This window comes from Cinclus cinclus, chromosome Z (assembly GCF_963662255.1).
Source record: "Cinclus cinclus chromosome Z, bCinCin1.1, whole genome shotgun sequence".
NCBI classification, from domain to species: domain Eukaryota; kingdom Metazoa; phylum Chordata; class Aves; order Passeriformes; family Cinclidae; genus Cinclus; species Cinclus cinclus.
Window position 1 is genome coordinate 67,907,535 of NC_085084.1, and position 26,050 is coordinate 67,933,584.

The following is a 26,050-nucleotide window of genomic DNA, read 5'->3' on the forward strand; positions in this document are numbered from 1 at the left end:
CCTGCTGGTGCCACCCCTGGAGCCAGCCTCCCACCAAGGAGATGCCAGTTAGAAGTTGACCAGCTGCATGAGTTTATTCTCTGCTCCCAGATTGCATAGGCAGCACTTGCCACACAGTGGTTCCCTCCTCAGTACAACAAAGTTGGCCTGAGACAAGGCAAGGAAACCACAAAACAATTAGCAGCAGAGAAAAGAGAAACAGCCTGTCTCTTGATCCTCTGTCCTACCACATGCCTCTTCACAGTTATTGAGATCAGCAGATCACACTGCCACATTCTGGAGAGTTTCAGCTCTGGTGTTTCATTTCAAGCTGCTGAGTCTACAATGCCTCCTAGACCATGTGACCCTTTTCCCAAACACATAGTTTGAATTTATGTTCAGAAGCAGGTGTTTGGAGGAAGTGAATGAGCTCCAGATACAACTCATGTTGTATCCACATGTAGGATATGTCTCTAGGATGTACTATAGCTGTAGGAATTGGCCAAAACACCAGAGCAGAATAAATATAGAAAATAAGTCTAGGGGCTTCTTAGACTGAACAAACATAGGCATAGCTTTAGTATAGGTCCTGCCTGCGTTTTTGGACCCAAAGTATCTTGCATTTCATATATTACTTTGTCTTACTTAGCAGTAACAATGTGTCTCTTTCATTGCACCAGCGCTGAGTAAGCTTATTATATCCTTCCCTTTCACAAATCAGCGCTGGTAATCTAGTGTCCAAGGTAAATTCCGAGTCAGCACATTTTATCATTATTTCTTTCACAGAAAAGAAAATGTAGCAAAAAGCAAAGCTTTCCAGGGTCCCCTCCCCTTAAATTAAAAGGTTTGACTTCTCAACTTAGGAAGGCAGACGCCTGATCAAAAACAAAGTGTGAAGACAGTTTGGCAGATACTGGGTTTAAAGTTACGGACCCTGGGTCTGACATTCCCTGTTGCAATGGTTTAGTCTAATGGTCAGTGGTTTAGCAGCTCAGCCCCATGCAGCCCACAGTGGGATGGGGGAGAGAATTGGAGGAGTAAAAGTGAATTAACTCATGGGTTGAGTTAGAGACAGTTTAATAGGGAAAGCAAAAGCCACATGCACAAGTGAAGCAAAACAAGGGATTTATTCACCCCTTCCCAAGGGCAGGCCATGCCCAGGACAGCAGGGCTCCAACACACAGAGCTGTGACCGGGGAGGACAAACGCCATCACTCTGAACATTCCCTGCTTCCTCCTCCTTCCATGCTGAGCGTGCCACCATATGGAATGGGATGGGATGGGATGGGATGGGATGGGATGGGATGGGATGGGATGGGATGGGATGGGATGGGATGGGATGGGATGGGATGGGATGGGATGGGATGGGATACCCCTGCAGTCATTTGCGGGCAGCTGCCCTGGCTGTGTCCCCTCCCAGCTCCCTGTGACCCCTCCCAGCCTCCTCGCTGGTGGGGTGAGGAGAGGAAAGGGCCTTGACACCGTGTGAGCACTGCTCAGCACTAACTAAAACATCCCAGTCTTACCAACACTGTTCCCAGCATAAATCCAAATCACAGCTCCACACCACTGCTTTGAAGAAAACAGAAACTTAAAACCCAGCCGAAACCAGCGCACCTGTGCGCCGTGTATCTGCTGTAGCTAACACTGCTTCAGCCGGGGTAGTTTGCTGTCAGCTGTTGTCCCTTCCTTGTCCCTTAACTACCTGTAACTGGGTAGCACCAAACTGATGGAGGAAGGCCCTGCGGGCTGTGCTCTCTGCGCGGGTGCTCTCTCAGGTGGTGCCTGCAGACGCCGTCTCCAGGGCTGTGGCCAGCGGCGGGGCGCGGGCGGTGGCTGGACCGTCGGGCTCCGCACATGCTCCGTGTGCCAGCCCGGGCCGCGACAGCTGCGGCATTTCCGAGATGCTCGCAGCCTCTTCCACTCGCTGAAGACGTGCCATTTTTCGGGATCTCAGATAAGCTTCCAGGGGCATCCTTTTAAGAGAGTCCGTAACAGAACATGTTTCCATCAGGGTCTTGCCTTGGCAACAACCTGCAGCCGTAAAGCGAGTTTAATTCTCTGAGAGGAAGCCTGGTGACAGCTATCGTTTCACTGTGTATTGTAATATATGAGATTCTCCCCTGAAAACCCTGGAGGTGGCATTTGTCTGGTCTGGTTATAAATAATGAGATAGATCACAATGGATTTCAGTTCCTCATCCGTGTTTGACCAGCACAAAGGTAAGTCACGTGCTACTAAATTTCAAAATCCTCCAGTGTGTCCCATGCAAATGTACTGAGATTACTTGACAGAATCGATAACATTAATTTTTGGGAAGTATAAGGTTTATTTTGGTTTCATGTAAAGGAATTTCTTCCATCAGTTTTAGACTGGATGGTTATTTCAGTCTATTGCTACAGTAATTCCTTAAAATTGATTTTTCAGCAGAATAGCAACAGAGTCTGCCTACTCTTGTGGTTAGCACCGAAAGATGTGTATTTATTTATTTATTTATTGTTTATTGGTCTTCTTGTCGTCATAGATATTAAAACCCATGGCAGTACTAGCAAACAGAGCAGCTTAAAATGGAGTAAAAAATTTAAGAACAGATGGTTTTTGTAAGTCTTCACTAAAAGGGCTAGAAGCTGACAAGTGAAATACTTTGCTTTAGGACATTTATCTGTATAGGTGAGTATTGCCATAACTGCAAATTTAAGATATCACTAAAATCCCCAACATGAAGATTTTCTACATTGTAAGGTTGCTATGGAAATACAAATGTATCTTTTTTGTCTATTTTGAAGATAAATGTTAAATTTCATGTTTTTATTTGCCAATACAAGCTTTTATGGCTTACGGCTTAATCCACTGCAAGTGTAGTGGCATTCCTTTTATGTTCCCAAAGCAGGACGCTGTCATTGCTTGATTATGCCTGTTGCAAAGAATTTCTCTTTTGGCTTACCAAACAATATGTGTGCAGTGGCCACAGTTTCCAGTGCATACCTGCAAAATATCTGAGCTGACATGGCCATGCAGGCCCCACAACAAAGGGACTGACTGTGGAACAAAAAGGAAAGCAGGAGGAAGACAAGGTACTGCCCTTCAGGCAGCTGAGTGCTACAGGCTGTGCTTTTATACTTGCCTACACTTCTTTGATGATCCCAAAGTGAGTACAGCCCATATAAAGTGGTGGGTTTGTGGCTGCCTTTCAACCACAGTAGCACTCAAAGCCTGAGCAAGTCTTGGGAGTACTGGTCTACATCAAGCCAGCTGGGACACCCCTGTAGTGAGGGACAAGTGGGAAGTAAAACTGAATGACAGGAGGAAAAAAACTACTACCAACAAGCATAATGGAAAAAAGGGAAGTGCAGTGGTAGAAGGGGGATCTCTACTGGAGGAAAAGAGACAGGTATTCCTAAATCATGTGTGAATGAAGGAGCATTTTTCCCAACGAGACAGAGGTGTGGGGCTGTCTGAGCTTCTGCAGCTCCAAACAGCCATTCCAACCTCTGCTTCTGCAGCACTATGAGCATCCCCTGTGCCACATACTGACCCAGAAAGGCTTGGAGAGGGGAGGCAGAGGTAAAACCCTGCATGCTTAGTGACATGGGGATGGCTGCCAGGGAGCCAATGGAAATGGTGCCAGGACTGAGGCTGGAATATTACCAGGGCTGGAAAAGGCAAAGCCAGGTCTCCATATGGTTTGGGCGGCAGAAAGTAATGCAGGAGACCACAGACCCAGAACAGTTTATCCAGACAGAAGGGATAAAGCTGGGAGGCAGCATCTGCCTATATGTCCCCTTGCTCCTAATCTGCATCCCCCTCCTGCTGCCAGGCCACTCTCCACACTGACCCATCCTAATTTCTGTGCATCACCTGCAGCCTATGTCAGCCTCCACATGCATCAACTCCCCTGCCAGAAGGTCCCTTCACTGTACACTCATCATCTCTGCTTCACCAGCGCTGCAGGAATGCTCCTTAGGTGATTTGTGATTTACTGCGTGCCTTCCCTCCTAGCTGTGTGGGAGGTGGGTGGGGAGCAGGAGCACAAAGCACATAGTAATGGGATACTGAGCTCACTGGTTACCATGTAAAGAACACTCTATTCAAAACTTACAGTGTATAGTGGATTTTGTCTAAATACCTTCTTAAAGTGTTGGCACATTATTGATCTGAGGCATATTTTTTTAGCAAGGAGAAGGGGAAGGTCTTTCATTGCAGCAATTTATAACAATGGAAGAATACAAACTATCTTTCAAACACACAAAATTTCTCTGTTGTTCCAAAAAATTAATTCAGCTCTCCCCACAAACCCTTTTTTCTCCATCCCACACATCAGAAGACACACCCAACTATAAATAAAAATAAATCCCCAGCATTCCAAGCTTGAAAATCATACTCTCTTTGCAACACATTTGATGGTACTGTTCAATAATATAATACTTACAATTGTAACAGGAATGTGGGACTTACAGAAAGCACCAGAAACCCCTTCCCTCCTAACATTGCTCAGTGCCATTTAAACAAATGTGTGCTGTTGTTCCTAATTTCAGATTTTTACTATATAGAGAAGCCAGACAAAGGCCTGTACTGGTGCATGCACTGCCAGGCACACACAGGGATTATTACTTTGTCAAGTGTTCTATAAAAATGTAGTAGTAGAGAGTAAATTACAGTTTTCAAAAACTGCACTCATCCACCTCCCACCGACTCTTGACACTGATCTGCTGAAAACAAATAAACTGCCCAGTATTGTGTCCTGACAACAAGGTGTATGAAATCACATATGGCCTTTGGCTAGTGGTGGAGACAAGAGGGATTACGAGAGAGAGAGAGGGTAGTAAATTATACACATAAATATTTTTTTCTTCACAATGAACCTGAATCATCCCATTATTTTGTCTTTAGTTTTTAATATTTTGTGGTTTAGCAAGTCCAAAATCAATCATTGTCAAGAGATTGTACACCAAGCTTCAGCAAATTTATTTAGAACTTAAAAATCCAATGGGCTAGAAAGAATGAACTTATGTACACCTAATGTGCACTTTGTAAAACAACACATCAGCCAACATCCCAAATAATGTAAAACATGCATTTGTCATAGTACAGTCAGAGGAGAATTAATGTAATAAGAAGCACAATTTCACTGCTCTGAATCCTGTGACCAAGCTGTATCTCTTTTTATATACCCTCTTTTCTGACCAAAACTAATTTGAAAACTACTTTGCCTTGAAGAAATTATGCATTCTTAAAACACTGCAGCTTATTTCAGATAAGCTGGTGTTTAACTGTGTTTCTGAGGATTTTAGCACTACCCTGTATGTCATTTCGTCTTTTCTTCCAGACCTTTCTACATCACAGCTATCAGCCTGCAGTTTCTTCCCTGCGTGTCTCTGTACCCAAGCACTTAAGTAGAACTTCTGCCTTTCTGAATCTGACTGACAGCTTCCTTTGACCAGTATTACAGCAATTCTCTAAAATGTAGAATGTATTTGAAATGGGACCAGTACTTACTGGCATTTATAGAACTGCAAGATAATAACAGAGTAACTCTAACACATTAGAAGACTAAGAGTCAGGCATTTGATTGTTCACAATCCCTTTCTGCCACACGGTGCTTGTGCCCCAGCCACAGCCAAGCCCCCAGCAGGGTAAGCTCTCAGAGCAGAGGACACAAGCACTCAGTACTTCACTGTTGCCTTCTGCAAAATACCCACTCTCTGAACCATTCCTCTTCTGCCCAGGAAGGTGTCTTCAAAAATAAATGTCTTACTAGCTTTGTGCCCATACTTCTCCATTCCTTAACAGGGTAATCTCGAAGAAGATGAAGTGGTCATGTTCACCTGGAGCCAAGTGCATCCAGCACAAATGACATCCAAGCTCTCCCAGCATTTTATGCTGTCATGTAAAGCATCAAAAGATCATTTATCTGTCTTCCTTCTCACTCCCCATCTACAATCACACAGGTCAAGATACCCCACTTGAAGTTGTGTCACCCTACAGAAATGGAATTCATGTCAGTCATCTTTATTCAGATCCCAGCATGAGCACTCATCCATTCGTCCTGGCCCAGGCTCCCAGAGAGCCTGCTCCACCTGCCTCTCCTTGCTCTGACAGCTAGGACTTATGGGTGGGGAAGTGTGAATCTTCATATTTTCATGCCACCATCCTTTAAAAGGAATGGAGCCTGTGATCTGCAAGAAGAGACAGGAGCAAAACTTCATCCATCCATCCATCCATCCATCCATCCATCCATCCATCCATCCATCCATCCATCCATCCATCCATTGTTTTACTTTCCTTCCTCATGCAAAAGGATAATTTCTCTGGGGAAAGCAGACTGAGCCCAGCAGAATCAAAGGGGAAGTGTCTTGGTTTTACCTAGAAGAAAAAGGGCATAGATATTCAGAGACAACATGAAGGAGTGCACCCTTGTCCTCATCTTCCTTCCATAGTGCTCTCCAGGTAAGCAACTGCTCTGCCCAGGAGATGGAGATTGCCCTTTTGTGGCTAGATTTCTCTGCTCCCAACTCACAACAAGAATACTTAACAGTACCCACATGGCAAAAAAAAAAAAAAAAAAAAAAAAAAAAAAAAAAAAAAAAAAGTACAAAATTTACATGTAAAAAGTATCAAAGGAGGTGAGGACCCCTTTGATTCACTGTCTGCCTCAGTACATCTAGGAGTTACTTTCCCAGTGCCAGCAGCATCTTCTCTGTACCAGACCCACAGAGTATCTGCAGAGCTGTACACAACAGCAGCCATGAGAGGAGCCATGTCAGTGCTCAGGGCTGGTACCCTCTGTGTACCTCTGGAGACTGGACAAGAGGAGCAACACAAGCTATCAGCCAATCAGACCTGAGCTTGTCATTAACATGTTTTGGCCCAGTGTACCAATTGTGAGAGGCATCTCCGGGTCTGATATAATAAGGAAATACTACTAACTGGACCAATAGTCAAGTCACTTCTTTTTCTTCATGTACTAGTCACTGATGATGACTCCCTGGCAGCAGTGACTCCTCATCTCTCTGGATCTCCCAGGCCCACACGACAAACTTTCTGAGCCAAATGAACAGTTGCCTCAGCAACAGACCCCCTCAGCAGAATAAAAATCAAATTAACATTTTTATTCACAAATTTTATGAAGTGTGTAATTTATAATACCAGTTAGAAGAAAGAATTAGATTCTCTTTAGTTGAGGAGAAATGGAGAGGAATTCTGTGGCAAAGACAGATTAATATCAGCTTTTAAATTTTCCCAAACCTTCAGAGTTCCAGCTTTGACAGACTAAACTATTCCAGGGTAAGAGCAGATTGTGTTTCCATGGCAGCCAAATTTTGAAGTCCAGACTGCTGATTGCACCCAGTGAGAGAAGGTCACATAGAGAATTAGGCTAGGCTGTGAAGGCCAGCATAGAACACATGCAGGTTCACCTGAGACAATATCTGATTAATACACAGACAATATCTGACTAATAATTTACAATAATATTTAAAGATCTTTTGTCACTCAAAAAATATAATGACAATGTTTAAAAGATCATTTCTACTGATGTGTTACAAATAATGTAATATTTTATTATGATAACAGCTTTATAATAACTTTTTAATGCTCTTTTAAGTATCTCCCTTTTTATCTGCACAGCTTACATAGTCATGCCATCTCCAGAAGTTTGAGAAGACAGATAAGTCACCAGTCACTTAATCTGTCTTTCCTTTGATCAACTCTCTAGTGTGATTTAGGCATTTTATCCAGCTAAAACCGTAGTGCAGTAGCTGAAAATGTGATATATTCTATAGCTCTGATCCTGTCCTGGCTTAGCCTGGAATAGAGTTAATTTTCCTCTTAGCAGTCAATACAGTGCTGTATTTTGCATTTAGTATGAGGCTAATGTTGAAAACACAGTTTTAGTTGTTCCTAGTTAGTGCTCACCCTAAATCCAGGACATTTCAGTGTCCCGTGCTCTGCAGCAATCAGGTGCCCAAGAAGCTGGGGGAGCATGGCCAGGAGAGCTGATCCAACCTGGCCATAAGGGGATCAAAGGGATATTCTGTACACAGCCCGACACGGCCAGGGGATGAACTGGGGGGAGCTGCAGCATGACAGGCTGGGCATCAGTCAGCAGTTGGCAAGCAACTGCATTGTGCATCACTTGCTTTTCTTGGGTTTTATTCATCTCTTTCTCTCCTTTTATTACAATTATTAATTATGTTCTTGTTGTTCTGGTGGTGGTGATGGTAATGATGATGCTCATGACATGTTATTTCAATTATTAAGCTGTTTCTGTCTTAACCCACCAGTTTTACTATTTCGTGATTCTCCTTCTCACCCCACAGGGGTCAGGGCAGTAACTGAACATTGGGGGCATCTGGGGTTAAACCCCAACAGGCCCTCAGCCATTGTGAAAAATACAGCTCACTGCATCTGTACTTCTTTTTGAGTTAACAGGGATCAGAAACATGAGACTGTTTCTGACCAACAATATGTATCTAGAGCATTTTACCATTGCATCAGATTTGACTCTTCACCAAAAAATCTACTCTTTTGACTACTGGACTTAATGAGGTTAACAGTCCACTTGAAGCCAATGGAGGTGTTTGCATGTGGGGCATGGGATGACCAGTCTGAAAGGAAGTGAAAAGCAAAGAAGCAAAAGAGAATCATCGCTATTATTTCTTTAGAAGGAAATGTCTGAGGAATGTTCCAGAACAGGTCCTGCAAAGCATCTGCTTTAAATAAAAACTCACACTGTAGCTGCCAAAACAAATAAACTTCTCCATGGTTCCAAGAAATAGCCCACTTTTCCGTTTCACAGGAATTTATCAAGACAAAACATTGCTGCCAGAAGTTTACTCTCCCGAGAAGATAACTCCTTTGGACATTGCAGGAAAAGTGAAAAGCCTCAGTCTTCTGACTGGTGCAAGGATAACACTGAAATTGAAAACACCTGAGTCCTGATTCCATCCTACCTCATAGAAGTGCAGCCAGAAATATTATGAGCTAGTTCAGTTATTACATTTTTTCTCAAGTCATGTTATGTTAGTATGATTTCTTATAGAAAGTTTCTTACAGAAACTTTCCAGAATTTTTCTAAAGCCCTTTCAGTGTCTGTGTTTGAAAGTTTTTGGAAGAAGTTATGATGAAAGCAAGTTTCAGATGACTAACAAAAACCACAGTGCTCTTTAGATACACTTTGTTCCACCCCAAGTTAACAGTCTTTAAATGACAGTGAGACAAGCGTCATTATTTTTGCTGTTTATCATTTGTACTTGCTCTGTTTACTCATGGATGTGTTCCTTCTCTGCAGCTGATGCAACAGAAGAGATCGACTTAGCTGTGGTTTACCAAGCAGCAGCTAATGGAGATGTGAACACCCTGACTGCAGTGATCCGAGAGGATCCTTCCATCCTGGAATCTTGTGACAGAGAGGGTAAATGAGGGCCTAGCTTGTTCTCAGGAGATCTGTTGCTTCAGCTTGCAAATTAAACTTTCCATTTTTTATTCTAATTTCTGTGTTCAGCAAATTATATTTAGTAGGAGAATATGGGAAATCTGAGTTATTCTTTGGAACATCCACTGGAAATGCACAGTATGGAAATTCCTTCCCCTTGTAATTGTAAGATATTTTTGTATTATTACAAATAAGCTGTTTTGCTACAATTAGACAGTAGTTTACCATTTATTTAGTTTATCTTATTTAGGGAGATGACTGAGAAACTGTTGACATTTCAGGGGAGGAAAAAGAATATTTATACCAATGCCAAATGACATACATTCTGCACATCTCTAAAGCAGAGGTTATAGTATGTGTACAGTCACAGTTTGAATGGTTTTGTCACATAATTTTTTGCTGAAGGATTGGTTATACAATGTGCGATTATCTAAATGATCTGTTTTATCTGTAAGGCTGTGCTCATTTTGTGTTCAAGTTACTATTTAATGTTATTACAAATTACTGTACATTGGCTGGCTTTTATAAGCATCTATTTCCTAAGTAAGAACCACAGACCTCTGGAAGCTGCTCTCAAGGACAAGTTGGTTTTTTTTGTCAGAAGTATTTTTTTGATTGCAGCTCCTTATGAACCATATGAACACTGCCTTTTCTAATCTTTAACAGCTTTTACCAAGCTACCGATTTTTCTTATACTTTAAACCAGGCATTCTAACCTTTTATTTTATACCTATTTAAAGATACCTTTAAAACATCTACTGGTTAGTAGGGAAAATTTACTCAAGATGAAATGGTCTCTGTCTGCTCATTAATGGGAGAAAGAGTAGGTATGAGTGGTGGGTGGGGTAGGTGGAGATGGACTGGCCAAGAGCACTTCAGCTCTGGAACTAACTTGTCTCCTAGGTTGTCCATGCAAATGTAACTAAAGACCAGTTTTCCATCACAAAACATACAGCTCACAGCCTGCACATTTGTCAGGCTCTGCATGACCTCTGGTTGAGTAACACATTTCCTCAGTAATCTCATTGAGTCTAGTAAGAATAATTATTTTTCAACTATATGTAAAGTTTCTAATAGTCTTATAGTTCCTAATACTCATGTTTATTCCCAGCCTAGTAATTTTAAATAGCTTTGTCAGAGTCTGAAGAAAAATCTCTTGCTCTTTTTCAACAGTTAACAGAATGGCAGGAAGAGGAAGCAATTAAATGATACAATATTGCACAAAGAAATTTGAGTATTAGGTTTAAATGTTCAGCATTTCTACAAAACAAATAAATTTTGCATAATATTTAAAAAGTTTTTATAAAAACAGGAAATAAAACATCCTAGAGCAAATCCAGATTTCAAATTAAATTGTTCTCTGCATAAAGGGCCAACCCACACTTTTATACCTTTGCAAGGGACACAGCTTGATTTCGTAAGTCTTTTGAATACACAGACAAAATGAAGCTGGGGTTTGAGAAAAGTAGACAAGCACTATCTGGCTACTAGTCATTCTGAAGAATATCAGCCTCCAAAATGCTACTGTACAAAGCCAAAAGTTCATTTTGGGAACTTATCAACAGAAAAGCACTTTTCCCTCCAGAAGCAGAGTTAATGAGGCAAAGCTTTTGCTAATATAGTCATGCTCTTTTTAAAATCGTGGTCAGTGACTGTCATAGAAGTTGTCTCCTGACTTAAAAAAGCTGAGAACAGCTACTGGACAGTTATCAGAGAAATGATTTGTTAACTTGCCAGTGTTAACATTAGAAAATAAGAAAATATGTCTTATAGACATGACACAATGAAATTGTAAAATAAATTTGTCTTTCTTCCCAAGGTTGCACACCCTTGATGCATGCTGTGTCAGGACGCCAGGTTGACACAGTGAAGCTTCTGTTGAAGATGGGAGCCAATATTAATACTCAAGATGCCTGTGGACGTACCTGTTTATCTCTCGCAACTTATCTGGTAACAAGACTTGGGGGACAAGGATAGAGTGAAGGGAGGAAATGTGCAGACCAAGTAACATTTCTGCTTATACCACAAGAGGAAAAACAAGTACAAAATATTTGGTTCTAGACAACAGTGGAATTAGTTTTGAAACTTTACTATGATGTGAAGCTGGAACAATGATTATTATAAGAGGTTCAGGATTCCGGTCAGAGACTACTGTCAGAATACCCTTTTTCTCTCATAAAATCAGTGCATTATATGAGGATCTCACAATAACTTTTTTTCTTGTATACTGAAAGTCCCCTCTTGTTCTTAATGTGCAGATTGACTTCTTCCCCTTGCATAGCCAGCATTAGATATTTATGCTCAAGTGAGGGCTTTCCTATCTCAAATTCTGGTGATCAGCAGGCATGTGCTCCTGCACACTGCATGAACCAGGGCATTGCCTCTTTTCAGTGTGGTGCTGAACTTAGGATGGCCAGGTTGAGAACTGAAGTTCAAGGTGCTGCAGGTACTTGTGCACTTGCTCAGATCATGAACAATCCAGTCCCCTTATCAATCTACATGCAAGTGACGGAAGGGGCAGAAATCACTGAGACATTTGGGAAAGGAATTGTACTTCAGAATCTGCCTGAAGCAACAAGGATAGTCTTCTTCTCTTTAGTCTTCTACTCCTTGCAGGAGGTAATTCAGGTTTCAGAGAGAAAGTGGGGACCAAGTTAGCTGAGCAGACTGGGCTTCCACTGTCAATTGGACAGACAGGAAGGACTGTGCAGCCATGACTGCACAGTATGAGTTAAGATGGATGACTGCCAGCTTATTTAAACAGACACTGTGGCAGCCTAATTAAATGACATTCCTTGCACCTAGTTTATTCCTGAAAATTCAGGAGAAAAACAATATTCCTGCTTAGCTATGCAATATTCAGCCAGGAAATAAGTGTAGAAAATAACAAAACAGGCAGTCTCATCTAGTGCAAAGAGCATGCCCCACTTGAGAACAAACATTTCCTCTGCAAGATATTTTTAAAAAAATCTCATAATAAGTGTCATGCTTCTTTTTCCCTTCCTCTTTTCCCTGAGGGGAAAAAGTATTATTTGGAAAAAAAAAAGAAATTACTGGAAAAGATTTAAACCACCCAGGCTTCTAAGTTTCCATTTCTGTTTCTGTGAGGGATATAACCAGAGGTCCAGAGAGAATTCAGCTGTGATGTCTGTCCAAACAAACTAATTCAGAAGAGTTGCACATACAAGACTGTGTGTGGCATTTGGTGGTCTTGTACTTCCACCCAGAGCTCCAACAGGAGTGTTCTGATTCCACCATTCCACACATTTTCCCCAGAAATGCTCATAATGCCAATCCAAAATAGCTCGTATTTGAGGGAATGGTCTTTATCAATTGCCTGCTGAGGTTTTACCAAAACACTTAAACTAATGCTTGATTTTCTTCAGACTTAGGTATATGCTAAAAGATTTATGCAGTCACAACCAGGCTGTTTACTTCCTTTTATATTAAGGTGATCAGTACAAGGTTTTTGGTTTTTTTTGCTATTTTCAGTCTAACACTGCCACTAATACAAACTTCTGCAACAACATTTATAAGACCACACTCTAAGGCTTTTTACCATTGATTTGCCATCTTTGCTAAAATCTCCCAAACCAAATCATATTGAGTGCTCATGTTCTTGGTTTAATCTAGCATGATTGAATTCACATGCAAGGATATGTGTAGCATTTGCTAGTGATAAAGGAATTAGCAGGTTTTTAATCACTGTTACTGTTTACCACAGCTGCAGGGAAAACAAACAAAACAAAACCAAACAAAAATGCAGTGTAAATGAAACACCTCATCAGAGAAACTAACAACTGAGGTAGGTTGAGACCCAGACTCCAACGGGGAACTACTCTCAGTGCTGAGAAACCTCTACTGAGGAAAAAAAGTCCAGTTCCTCTGCTGACAAAAATGGCTATGGTCACAAGTGAATGCCAGCACAAACAAGAAAATATCTGGCCTTATACTTTTCACTTTCCTCTTTGATATGCTCCACTTTTCTTTTAGGGCTGGCTGGAAGGCTGTGTCAGCCTGCTCAGGAATGGTGCTAAGCAGAACATACCTGACAAAAATGGGAGGTTGCCACTGCATGCTGCCACAGCAGAGCCTGATGTGAGGTATGTGCCCGGCTCCCACAGCTTTTGCTGGTGAATTACTCAGATAGCCAGCAACCCAAGGAGAGCCCACAGCAGGAATAATAGTTGTGACAGCTACACTTGTGACCTGTGTCTTTGTTTAGTGGTTACCATGAAGGGGGTAGAGAGGAGGATAAACATCATGCAATACTTTTGTACCAGAGATCGATGGCTGGGTAAAGTGAGGAGCCTGTTTTAATATTGCAATAGATGGAGGAGTGAAAATAATTATAAAAGATACTGAAACCCTGTGTTTCTCCTGCCCAACTACCTTGCTGTCCTATCCACATAAAATATTACAAGACTTCTCTGGACTTCTCCTCTGAGAAGCATGGCAAATGTGAGAAAAGTTTTCCACAAGACAGCCTCTCTGAAAATCCCCATCCATAAAGGGGAAGTTAAGAGTTGGTGGTCTGCCTCATTTTTAACTACTTTTACTGAAGGTAGAGTAACAGCTACAGAGTGTCTTCACAAGAACTCTTAAGAAAGATTGTCTTTTTCTGATTCCAGCCTGTGACAATAGGAAGGTTAAAAATTTTTTTTTTTGATTTGTACATCTGAATAAATTCACTCCAAAACTCCCCTAAGTAAATCATGCCTGAAGGTATAGGAAGACATTGGAAAAAAGTAAAACATTCAGTACATGCAATATGTTCATGTGACTTAATCACTGAGCCTACAGTTTTGTTCCTGTAACCGTATTAGACCAGCTCACACATCTGGCCATTTCTGCTGATCTTGATCTCCAGCCTTTTTAACAGCTTTATTCATTTTCCATATTATCTTTGCTCTTCATGCATCACTTGGAGAGAATAATTTGAGATTCCTGAAAATAAAGGTCACTATCATTAAACAAAGCCAACACAAGAAATGTTTGTACAACACCACACATGTTGCTACTTGAAAGGGAACCCTAATCTCCTCTAGCAGGAGCACGCTGGGTCCCCTGAATACTTTTCATGTTCTCCAAGGATACAGACAAACCTTTCTTTGTTTTGCAGTTTTTCTTTTCCTCTGTCTTCCCACTGGGTTTGCCCCATGCCTGGAGAGAAACAGGCCTGGAGCACTGACAGGGAGGTTTTTCCATCATGGTCATTGTCAGTCCCTTGAATCCTATGTCATTGTCAGAAAAGAATATGCATTGGCCAGTTGTGAAATGCTCTTGCAGCTAAATTTGAAAGCTGGCAGTCCACTGCTACAAACTCATGTGCTGGATGCAGCATGGAAAGACAGAGACAGTTCATGTATTGATTTGATAATTGATTTATGTACTTCCAGTTCATTCCAGCGAGCCTAACAGGCAAGGTGGAAGGGAATCCATTCCTGATCTATGCCTTTAAGAGTAGATAGCAGAGAAACCTCAGCTGCTTGGGGAAAAGCAGCTGGGTATCTACATATTTAAATGGTAGCCCTTATTTTGTCATAATGGTCCAATGATGTAACTGAGTCAAAGTTTGTTGATGATAAAGATTCTAGTAAAATAATTAGATTTCTTTCACATACAGTGGTGTCATTGGTCGTATCTGGAGTTGAACCACAGATGCCACTATCAGATTATAAAGCTAAGTGATGAATGGGTTTTGCAATCATACTATAGTTATCTCACTTTCTTTTTCCTCATTAGTTGGTATTTACCAAGACCTTTTTTTCAGACACTGAATTTCTGAGATTCTGAGTCATTTTGCTAAATGACAACAGAACCTTTCTTCAATTTTACAAACTTCTACCAAACCAATCACAACAATCCTAGTGTCATAGTTTTCAGAGTTCCAATAATATGACTCCATTTAGAAAAGGTGTGATGCCTCTTTTCTACAAGAATTTGTCTTTTGAATATTTTAGATAGCTAGTTCTTTATTATCAGTAGGGAAGAACAAATTTGGTATGAAATATTCTCAGCTTAATCTATTGGACACACCTGGGCACAATTCAACCCAGAAAATACAGTAGAAGTGGTTGAAGGTAATCAGCAGCAAAATATTTTCATTCAGTCTCCTCTGCATGGGAATAAATGCAGATTTTTGTACATTTGTTTCTGTGTTACCTTTACATGTATCAGATTTCCTTCCTTTATACTTCATTATCTTTTACTTTCCTTGCAAACCACATGTCTTCTTCATATCCATATTCTGAAGTTTTCTAGCAAATTCACACCTTCAGATGAGCCACAGGTTTGCACAATGATCCACTGAGGATACATCCTTCCTTTTGCTAGAATCCTAAGAACATCCTGTACATTCATATGAGGATTAGCTTTGTTACAGCATGTGACTGGATGGTGTTTTTCATTTCCATGGCCCAGCCAAGTACATGATCCAAACACTTAGTATCCTGCTATAAAACACAAGCATCTTTGCCAAACCTATAGTGATTTCAGAACATCTTCACAAGATAGCAAAAGGAAAAGAAGTGTTAAAAATACTATTGTACTTGAATAATTCATGTAACTACTTTATTGTTCCTTCCACCAGAGGGGAGTGTTTGTAGTCCAATATTCTACAAAATGTGAACCTATGCATTACTGTGTTTTATGCCATAATAATGGCCCTACTCCAGCAGACATTCTGTAAGGCCTTGTAAAATATTGGAGTCTGTGCATGTAAACACACAGGAAGCATCCATATACACACATGTGCACACAAATGTGTACATTACATCACATTGCTCCGGAAGTAAATAGAGTCAAAAATTCTTACAGAAGCTGGCATCTCTTGTTACTTTAGGACATTATAAAATATGTTGCAGCAAATTGCTAATCTACCAAAAAACTGCACACATGTACAGTATTATATGTTCTGATTCTAGCCTGGCAGTCAGCACAAGAGTTATTCTGAGTGGATCTTCTTTTAATTCCAAGCTCTAAACTTCTGTTGTTACCATAAGCCATAAGGTCCTATTTGTTTTGCTCATATGACAAAGCTAAGACCTAAGATTCTGACCTGTGCCCATCACTAATACTGATTTTTCATGAAATTGCACATTTTGTTTTTTAAACAACTGTCAGTTTTTCAAGTTTAGTCAGGAGTACAGCACACTGATTATATCATTGCTTCCACAGGCTTCTGAGCTTGCTTCTGCAGCAGTCAAATCTTAGTGAAATTAATCACCAGGACAATGAGGTGAGTGAGCTTGTGCTACAAGTCACAGTCCCTGGCACTGGGGGCATAGAAGCCATTCAATTTCACATAAGGCTATGCATTAGTAAAAAATTTCTATAATGCTTTTGACAAACTCTGCAAAGTATTATCCATTCTTCCTTCTATACACTATGCACCTGTAGGCAAATAAAGCTACTGTCTATTCAGCCAGCTATGACATACCTTGAATCTGTCTCTTAAATCATCTGTGTACTGGTTTGAACAGTAAAACCAGGAGACTTCAAGTCAGTAATACAATTTTTAATAGGGAAGAGGAAAAAAAAGAGAAAAAACAAAATACATGCAATAATAAAATAAAACCACTGACAGAGTCAGAATACAACCTGATACCCTGTCAGTCAGGGTGCTGGTGCAGTTTTCCTCCAAAGGGTCCAGTGATGATGTGGATAAAAACCTGGTTCTTCCTCTGGAATCCAGTGGAAAAAGGCACCACACTGCCTTTGGTGTTCTAAACTTCAGTTTTTATCTAGGTAGGAAAGGCTTGGCTCATCCTCCTGGCTGGAGCATCTCCCAGTGGGATGATGTAATCTTATCAGTTATACAGTAGGACTCAATGGCCCATTAACAGAAGATACTTCCCACAGAGATAAGGATGATCACCCTTATCAGTTATGGCCCATCAACAGAAGACATTTCCCACAGAGATAAGGATGATCACCCTTCTCAGGTGGTAATAGAATATGTATGTTGTATTGTAAACCAGGACATAATCTACACCTTATTCTATTACCATCTACATTATACCCAAACCAATACCCTATATATATATATTTACATATAATACAGAATGAAACCCTACACACAGTTCTCTCTTAAAATAAGGTCTCCTTGCGGTACACAGCGGGTTTCTCCATCTTTCTGCATTACCCACCAAGTGTAACCAGGTCCTTGAGCAAAAATAATTCCACTGATTGGTTTGCCTTTGCCTGTGGTGGGATTGATCCAAATGGTCTTTCCTAAAATACCTTCCATGTGTACCACAGGGATTTTGTCTCCATCCACTGTGTGCAGGGGTTCAGATTGGGCAGGATCGGTTCGATTGATGGACCCTCGGGTGTTGACCATCCAGGTGGCTTTTGCCAAGTTCATTTCCCAATTTCTGAAGGTTCCCCCACCGAGTGCCTTCAGGGTAGTTTTAAGGAGTCCATTGCACCGTTTAACTTTCCCGGCAGCTGGTGCGTGGTAAGGGATATGATATATCCATTCAATACCATGTTCTCTGGCCCAGGTGTTGATAAGGCTGTTCTTGAAATGGGTTCCGTTGTCTGACTCAATTCTTTCAGGGGTACCATGCCTCCAAAGGACTTGTTTTTCTAGGCCCAAGATGGTGTTCCGGGCAGTAGCATGAGGAACAGGGTAGGTTTCCAACCATCCTGTGGTTGCTTCCACCATGGTCAGTACGTAGCGCTTGCCTTGGCGGGTTTGGGGAAGGGTGATGTAGTCAATTTGCCAGGCTTCCCCATACCTGTGCTTTGACCATCGTCCACCGTACCACAGAGGCTTCACCCGCTTGGCCTGTTCGATTGTGGCACAGGTCTCACAGTTCTGGATGACCTGTGAGATGCTGTCCATAGTGAGGTCCACCCCTCGGTCACGGGCCCATCGGTATGTTGCATCTCTCCCCTGATGACCAGAGGCATCATGGGCCCAACGAGCTAGGAATAATTCTCCCTTGTGCTGCCAGTCTAGATCCACCTGTGATATTTTTACCTTGGCGGCTCGGTCCACCTGCTCGTTGTTGTGATGCTCTTCATTAGCTCGACTCTTAGGTACGTGCGCATCCACGTGTCGAACCTTCACGGTTAGCTTCTTTACTCGGGTGGCAATGTCCTGCCAAATCTCAGCCGCCCAGATGGGTTTCCCTCTGCGCTGCCAGTTGGCCTTTTTCCAGCGATCCAACCATCCCCACAGAGAATTAGCTACCATCCGTGAGTCAGTGTAGAGATAGAGCTTTGACCACTTCTCCCGTTCGGCAATATCTAAAGCCAGCTGGACGGCTTTTAATTCTGCAACCTGACTCGATCCACCTTGTCTCTCGGTAGCTTGCGCAACTTGTCGTGTGGGGCTCCATACTGCAGCTTTCCATTTTCGGTTAGTGCCTACAACTCGGCAGGAACCATCAGTGAAGAGGGCATATCATCTTTCAGTCTCCGGTAGCTCATTGTATGGTGGGGCTTCCTCGGCACGTGCCACTTGCTCCTCCTCTTCAGAAGATAACCCAAAAGTCTCACCTTCAGGCCAGTTTGTAATTATTTATAGAATCCCAGGGCGATTCGGATTTCCAATACGGGCGCGCTGAGTGAGGAGGGCAATCCATTTGCTCCATGTAGTGTCAGTGGCATGATGTGTGGAAGGAACCTTTCCCTTGAACATCCAGCCCAGTACCAGTAGTCGAGGTGCCAGAAGCAGCTGTGTTTCAGTGCCAATTATTTCAGAGGCTGCTTGAACTCCTTCATAGGCAGCCAAAATTTCCTTCTCTGTGGGAGTGTAGTTGTTTTCAGACCCTTTGTAGCTTCTGCTCCAGAATCCCAGTGGTCGACCCCGAGTCTCACCAGGTACCTTCTGCCAAAGGCTCCAGGATAGACCATGATTTCCAGCTGCAGAGTAGAGCACGTTCTTTACCTCTGGTCCTGTCCTGACTAGACCAAGGGCTACCCCATGGGCGATCTCTTGCTTGATCTGGATGAAGGCTTGCTGTTGTTCAGGGCCCCAGTGGAAATCATTCTTCTTGCGGGTAACCAGGTAGAGAGGGCTCACAATCTGGCTGTACTCAGGGATGTGCATTCTCCAAAAGCCTATGGCACCTAGGAAAGCTTGTGTTTCCTTCTTGTTGGTTGGTGGAGACATAGCGGTGATCTTGTTAATTACCTCTGTTGGGATCTGACGACGTCCATCTTGCCATTTGACTCCTAGAAACTGAATTTCCTGAGCTGGTCCCTTGACCTTACTTCGCTTAATGGCAAAACGAGCCTTCAGCAGAATCTGAATAATCTTCTCTCCTTTCTCGAAGATTTCCCCTGCTGTGCTCCCCCATACAATGATGTCATCGATATACTGTAGATGTTCGGGAGCCTCACCCTTTTCCAGTGCAGCCTGGATCAGTCCATGGCAGATGGTGGGACTGTGCTTCCACCCCTGGGGCAGTCGGTTCCAGGTGTACTGCACGCCCCTCCAGGTGAAAGCAAACTGAGGCCTGCACTCTGCTGCCAGAGGAATGGAGAAAAATGCATTGGCAATGTCAATGGTGGCGTACCACTTTGCTGCCTTGGACTCCAGCTCGTACTGGAGTTCCAGCATGTCCGGCACGGCAGCGCTCAGCGGTGGAGTCACTTCATTCAATGCACGATAGTCCACAGTCAATCTCCAATCTCCATCAGACTTGCACACAGGCCAGATGGGGCTGTTGAAGGGTGAGTGGGTTTTGCTGACCACCCCTTGGCTTTCCAGTTTACGAATCATCTCATGGATGGAGTCACAGAGTCTCTGTCGGTACGGTATTGCCGACGGTGTACTGTTGTTGTGGCGACTGGTACCTGTTGCTCTTCAACTCTCAGTAGTCCCACAGCAGAGGGGTCATCTGAGAGACTAGGTAAGGTATTCAGTTTTCTGATGTCTTCTGTCTCTACAGAAGCTATCCCAAAAGCCCAGCGATATCCCTTTGGGTCTTTGAAATACCCATTTCGAAGATAGTCTATGCCGAGGATGCATGGGGCCTCTGGGCCAGTCACAATGGGGTGTTTCTGCCACCCTTTCCCAGTTAAACTCACTTCGGCCTCTACTACAGTCAGCTGCTGGCATCCTCCTGTTACCCCAGAAATAGAGATTGACTCTTCTCCTACATACCTTGATGGCATCAGGGTACATTGGGCGCCGGTGTCAACCAAAGCCTTATGTTTTTGTGGGTCGGATGTGCCAGGCCATAGGATCCACACAGTCCAGTAGATCCAATTGTCCCTCTCCTCTACCTGGCTAGAGGCAGGGCTCCTCTATTCCTGGTCTTGGTACACGTTGCTCTCTTCCTGTAGATAGGTTCTTGAGGTCCCTTCAAGAGGATCAGTCATATCATCGTTCTGATACTGTTTGGAGTTCTGTGCACAAGAGACTGGAGCAGCGTTGACTCTACATGAGCTTCTTGTGTTCGGTGTCCCTCTTTTCAGTTCACGTACCCGGGCTGCTAAGGAGGAGGGGGGTTTTCTATCCCACTTCCTCATATCTTCTCCATGCTCCTGAAAGAAAAACCAGAGGTTACCTCGTGGAGTGTGTCCTTTCTCCCTGGCTGGAAAACGCCGGCTCCTAATGGCAGAGACTCTTGTTGGTTCTGGTGAGATCTGGTAGTTTTCTGCCTTAAGTTCTTTTTTAAGCTTCTGATGGCCCTCTTCAATCAAGCTCCGGACTTGCTCAACCAGCCTTGTTTCCACGGTTGAGACATGGGTACGAAATGGGGCAGTGACAGTGTCCTCATAAATTCTTAGTTTATTGGCCAAGACGCCTACCATGTCCTCACCTTCCCTCCATTGCAGCGTTGCGAGGTAACGGGAGTATATCTCTGGTCCAAGCCGTGCGAATCTCAACCACATCTGTGATGTGCACCGGACACAGTCTGGGCTCTTAGGAAATCTCTCATCTTCTGAGAAAATGATCTCCAGCACAGCCAATTCCCTCAGGCATCGGATACCTTGTTCCATTGTGCTCCATTTTCCTTGGTGCACCTGGAGATCTTCTTTACAAAGGTATCTGTCCTTCACACTTGTCAGCAGTCAGCGCCAGAGGCTGAGGGTTTCTTGGGTTTTCCCAATCCCCTGGTCAATGACCACATCCCGGGACAGAGATCCCAGTTGCCTGGCCTCACTTCCATCCAGAACTGTGTCATTGGCTGCAGTGTCCCAGATGCAGAGCAGCCAGGTCAGGATGGACTCGTTTGCCTGGTGGGTGAATTCCCTCCGCAGGTCACGCAGCTCACCCAGGGATAGAGAGCGAGTGATGATTTCTGGCTCTGTCTCTTCTGCTGGGTGCGAAGGTCCTGCCACGTCCTCATAAGTAACTATGCGAACTGATTTGCTCTTTGATTTCTTCTTCTGAACAGGGGCAACTGCTACTGGTCTGGGCTGTTCTGGTTCGGTGACAGTTTGTGTGGAGATGCTGATGGCACTTTTGGTTCCTTCTTCCTGGATAAAAGTCTGTGTAGAGACGGATGCTGTTGCTTTTCTTTTGGCTCTTTTCTCCTTTGTGACAGTCTGTGCAGACATGGACGCAGTAGATTTGTTTCTTTTTTCCTCTTCCTCAAGAATACGCTGCACTATACCATGTAGTGTTTTGTTTCTAAGCATGTTGCAGGCTGTGAAGGCTATGCAGAGAAGACAAAGCAGAACTAACAACAATATTATGCTGTCCTTGGCATCCAGAGAGAACTCAGCATTTCCAAAAATTGATGTGCCATGCCTGAAAGATTGGAAAAAATCATCCTTTTCCCCTCCCCCCAGGGGCTGGGTGCGATTGTTGAGACCTCAGATGTAGCAGCCTAGACTAGGACAAACAAACAAAGTTGAGTATATATTCTGAATGATGTTCAGTGCCTCAGAGGTTATCATGCAATATACATAATAGACCAATAAAGCAATTTTTATACCATACCCTGGTCTACACAGGAGCATTACAACTGGCAGATAGTTCCCCATGTGCAGAAAAATATAGAGAGTAAGATATAAAACCCACGTAAGCATGTTGAGAATCATGGTGAATAGGTGGCTGGCAAAATTCAAAATTGTAATGCTGACTTTTTTCTCAGTACCTTCTTGCCCCACATTGGGCGCCAATAAAAGTACTGGTTTGAACAGTAAAACCAGTGGGACTTCAAGTCAGTAATACAATTTTTAATAGGGAAGAGGAAAAAAAAGAGAAAAAACAAAATACATGCAATAATAAAATAAAACCACTGACAGAGTCAGAATACAACCTGATACCCTGTCAGTCAGGGTGCTGGTGCAGTTTTCCTCCAAAGGGTCCAGTGATGATGTGGATAAAAACCTGGTTCTTCCTCTGGAATCCAGTGGAAAAAGGCTGCCTTTGGTGTTCTAAACCTCAGTTTTTATCTAGGTAGGAAAGGCTTGGCTCATCCTCCTGGCTGGAGCATCTCCCAGTGGGATGATGTAATCTTATCAGTTATACAGTAGGACTCAATGGCCCATTAACAGAAGATACTTCCCACAGAGATAAGAATGATCACCCTTATCAGTTATGGCCCATCAACAGAAGACATTTCCCACAGAGATAAGGATGATCACCCTTCTCAAATGGTAATAGAATATGTATGTTGTATTGTAAACCAGGACAATCTGTCAACACAATAATTGCCCTCAATTCTTCTGAAGTTAGACACTGGACCAAATCTTCACTTTTACCAATCATAGGTGTTCAAGGCTAGGCTGGATGGAACTCTGAGCAATCTGGTCTAGTGGAAGTTGTCTCTGCCCATGGCAGACAGGTTGGAACCAGGTAATCTCTAAGATCTCTTCCAATCCAAGCCATTCTATGATTCAATGATTCCTTGATTCCACCATTCAACTACTGTTCTCAGGAAAAGTATCAGAGAACTGGCATTACAGAGAACAGTCATGGAAGCACAAAAATGTATGCTGTTGTCTTCCATGTGGAATTGTAACCTGCATGTATATATACTGTACAGAGGAAAGAGTTAACTTCCCACATTGAGAGACTTCCCATGTCCTTCTCCAAGTAGAGAAGCCAAGACACTAGAAAGATTCTGAGTGCCTTTTCATATGTTTCTCTTCATTCTAACAGTTGCTCAAGGATGTGTCTCTTTTCCACAGTGCCAGAATGGCCAGAGGGCTGTTAATTTTTCCTCTTTCTTGCCCACTGACAGGTTTGCAGACCTTGCTCACAGCACCCTAAACCAGACATATGCATTGTCTTGATGTAGAACTGTGTTGCTAATGAATTGCATGGAACAGTGGACCACCATTAAAAGCCATATATTTTTCTGTAATGCACTGCTACATGCAATTTAGACTTTTTAGTCCATCTCATTGTCATTTGGCACTGAAAATATATTTGTTCAAGTGTCAGTACTAAGCCCTAATACTCATGTTTTCTGAAAAATATGGATCCTCACAAATGATTACAACTAACGGAGCTGTTCTCTTGGCATAAGTAAAACACTTTAGTTTTCCCATTTGACACTTGAGAAAAACACCCTGATGAATGCATCAACACGTAAACAGTAAGAAGTACATCTGGAAGTTTCATAGCTTCCACAACTCTGCCTTTCTGTGGGTTTATTAGTGAAGCCTGTGAGACGACAATGTGAAGAAACAGTCTCTGTAAAAGCCTTGAATCTGAGCAAAACAAGTGCCACACTGTATTTCTCAAAGCCATTTTTTGGTGTTTGTCTTTTTATGTCCCCTACTGCTCCTTATTTTTTATGAATGTGCAATTGTTTGGCTGTCTCACCTGTAAGATTGTATTCTGTTGGACCTTCAGCTTTGGCAGTTCTGATAGAACTCTCATGCTTCCACTCACAAAGAGCAGTCTGTCTGCCTACAGATGCCACTCAAGGGTGGCAGCACAAAGCACTGATGGTGTGTGCTAGGCAGCCATTGCCCACTGCAGAAAGCTCACGTGAGTGAGCTGCTGCCACAAACAGCTCTTTGCTCAGTTGGGCGCTCCGAAAGGACATGTGGAATGTACAAAGTATTAGAAAGGAAATGGAGAAGAAAAAAGGAAGCTATGTTTGAATCCTTTGTACAGCCACATGGCTGCAAGAGTAAACTGAAAAAAGATACACAAGGCAAGGAACAGAAAAAGGACTACAAAGATGATGATAGTAGTTATAGAGCAGCTTCCTTACATGGGCAGGCTAACTAAAGCAAAGTAACTATGACAGGACTTTCAGATTGGCAACTACATCAGCGGGATGATATAAACCCATGGTATCATAAATGGCATAGAAATAAAAAGAGAATTATTATTAATTGATCTGGGGGGTTTGCATATAAAAATATGGGGACTTCTACAAAAATTATCAGTCGGTAGTTCCAAAGAAAATTAAAATAAATACTTTTTCAGAAAACTTTTTCCATCACCCTTTAGGGGGCTGGATGTCATATGAAGTCTTTAGTCTGATTACTAAATATTTGGTGGCATTATATTGCCAAGCCTTGTTTCTTATATTTTTGCACTAAGCATCTGTTACTGACCTCTCTGAGTTTTGTAGCTGCACTATATAGATTTTTGAAAACTGTCCACATTTTTACCCTCTTATGTTACAGCTGATTCTGCCAGCTACCACCAACAGAAACAGAGAGTAAGCTGATTTTTCAAGGATTTTCTTTTTTTGGCCACATCAACACACTGAGACAGGATGACAGAAAGACAGCCTGGTACACTGTGGTTTCTCCTTCTTCAGTGATTTTCATGCTCTCCAGGACTAGTGATGAGTACGCATTTCCCAGCTGGAAATCACTTCAGTGTAACCTCACAGACAATGTGTGTCCATCAACAGTACTAAGTCCCTTGTGTCCACCCACATCAATGGCAGAGCTCCTGTTAATTTCAGTTGGTGCAGGAGTTTACCCTCAATTTTGGTTTTACAAAACTGAAACCCCCATGATTAAGCTTTGCAAACCCTAAGTAAAACCAAAACTGCTCTCATTCAACTGCTCTGTTTTGTTATCACCCATACTGAAGCCACATGGGAACTTAAAAGTCTTAATAAGACGCGTGATGAGTGAGAGAAATGATTGCTAAGGTATTCAGGCTTTTAGTCAGAAAATCACTGCAAACACCTTCCACTTTAATGCACTGATAAGCTCTCTGCATCCATATAGCTCATACTTTACCTAGGTTATTACCAACTGGCTCTATTTGGGTTCTATTTCAAGTTATAAGTGCTTTTTCACTCAACATTTTTTTTTTAATGCTTTTTATCCTTTTGGAAATCAGGCAAGACCCTTGAAATGCATTTCTTTTTCTGGTAAGAGAGAAAACATCTGTCCAAAGGAAAATGTTATCACAGCTAGCAAAAAAACACTAGCAATTTGTTAGAAATACAATTTGTCAATTTATACAGAAAATCTTAATTATTATAGATATAGAGTAAAATACAGGTGAGTGTAACAATGCTGAAGGTACAAATATAGGCCATGAATTCTCTGATCCATTAAGACTGACTGAATGCAGCTAAGATGGAATGAAAATGCAGCTGAATACCTGACCATTTGCTTTGTTTTCTCCCTGAAGAGTAAATATGAAATGTTTATATTGTGATTTTTTTGTGGACATCACTCTGTTACTCCTTTAGCTTGCTGACTAGCACCAGCTGCAGTAGTAGCTTAATTTTTTTT

The 26,050-nt window shown here is 42.4% G+C and overlaps 1 protein-coding gene across 1 annotated transcript in view; it reads left to right on the plus strand.

The window, feature by feature from the left end:
* Nucleotides 1–2,161: 2,161 nt before the first annotated feature.
* The window catches only part of ANKRD55 (ankyrin repeat domain 55), a 51,973-nt gene continuing 28,084 nt past the window's right edge, over nt 2,162–26,050 (plus strand). The window contains exons 1-5 of the mRNA XM_062513627.1: nt 2,162–2,201; nt 9,269–9,391; nt 11,232–11,362; nt 13,406–13,515; nt 16,592–16,652. Of these exons, the coding sequence (XP_062369611.1) occupies nt 2,162–2,201; nt 9,269–9,391; nt 11,232–11,362; nt 13,406–13,515; nt 16,592–16,652 (465 nt within the window). The remainder of the gene's footprint in view (nt 2,202–9,268; nt 9,392–11,231; nt 11,363–13,405; nt 13,516–16,591; nt 16,653–26,050) is intronic.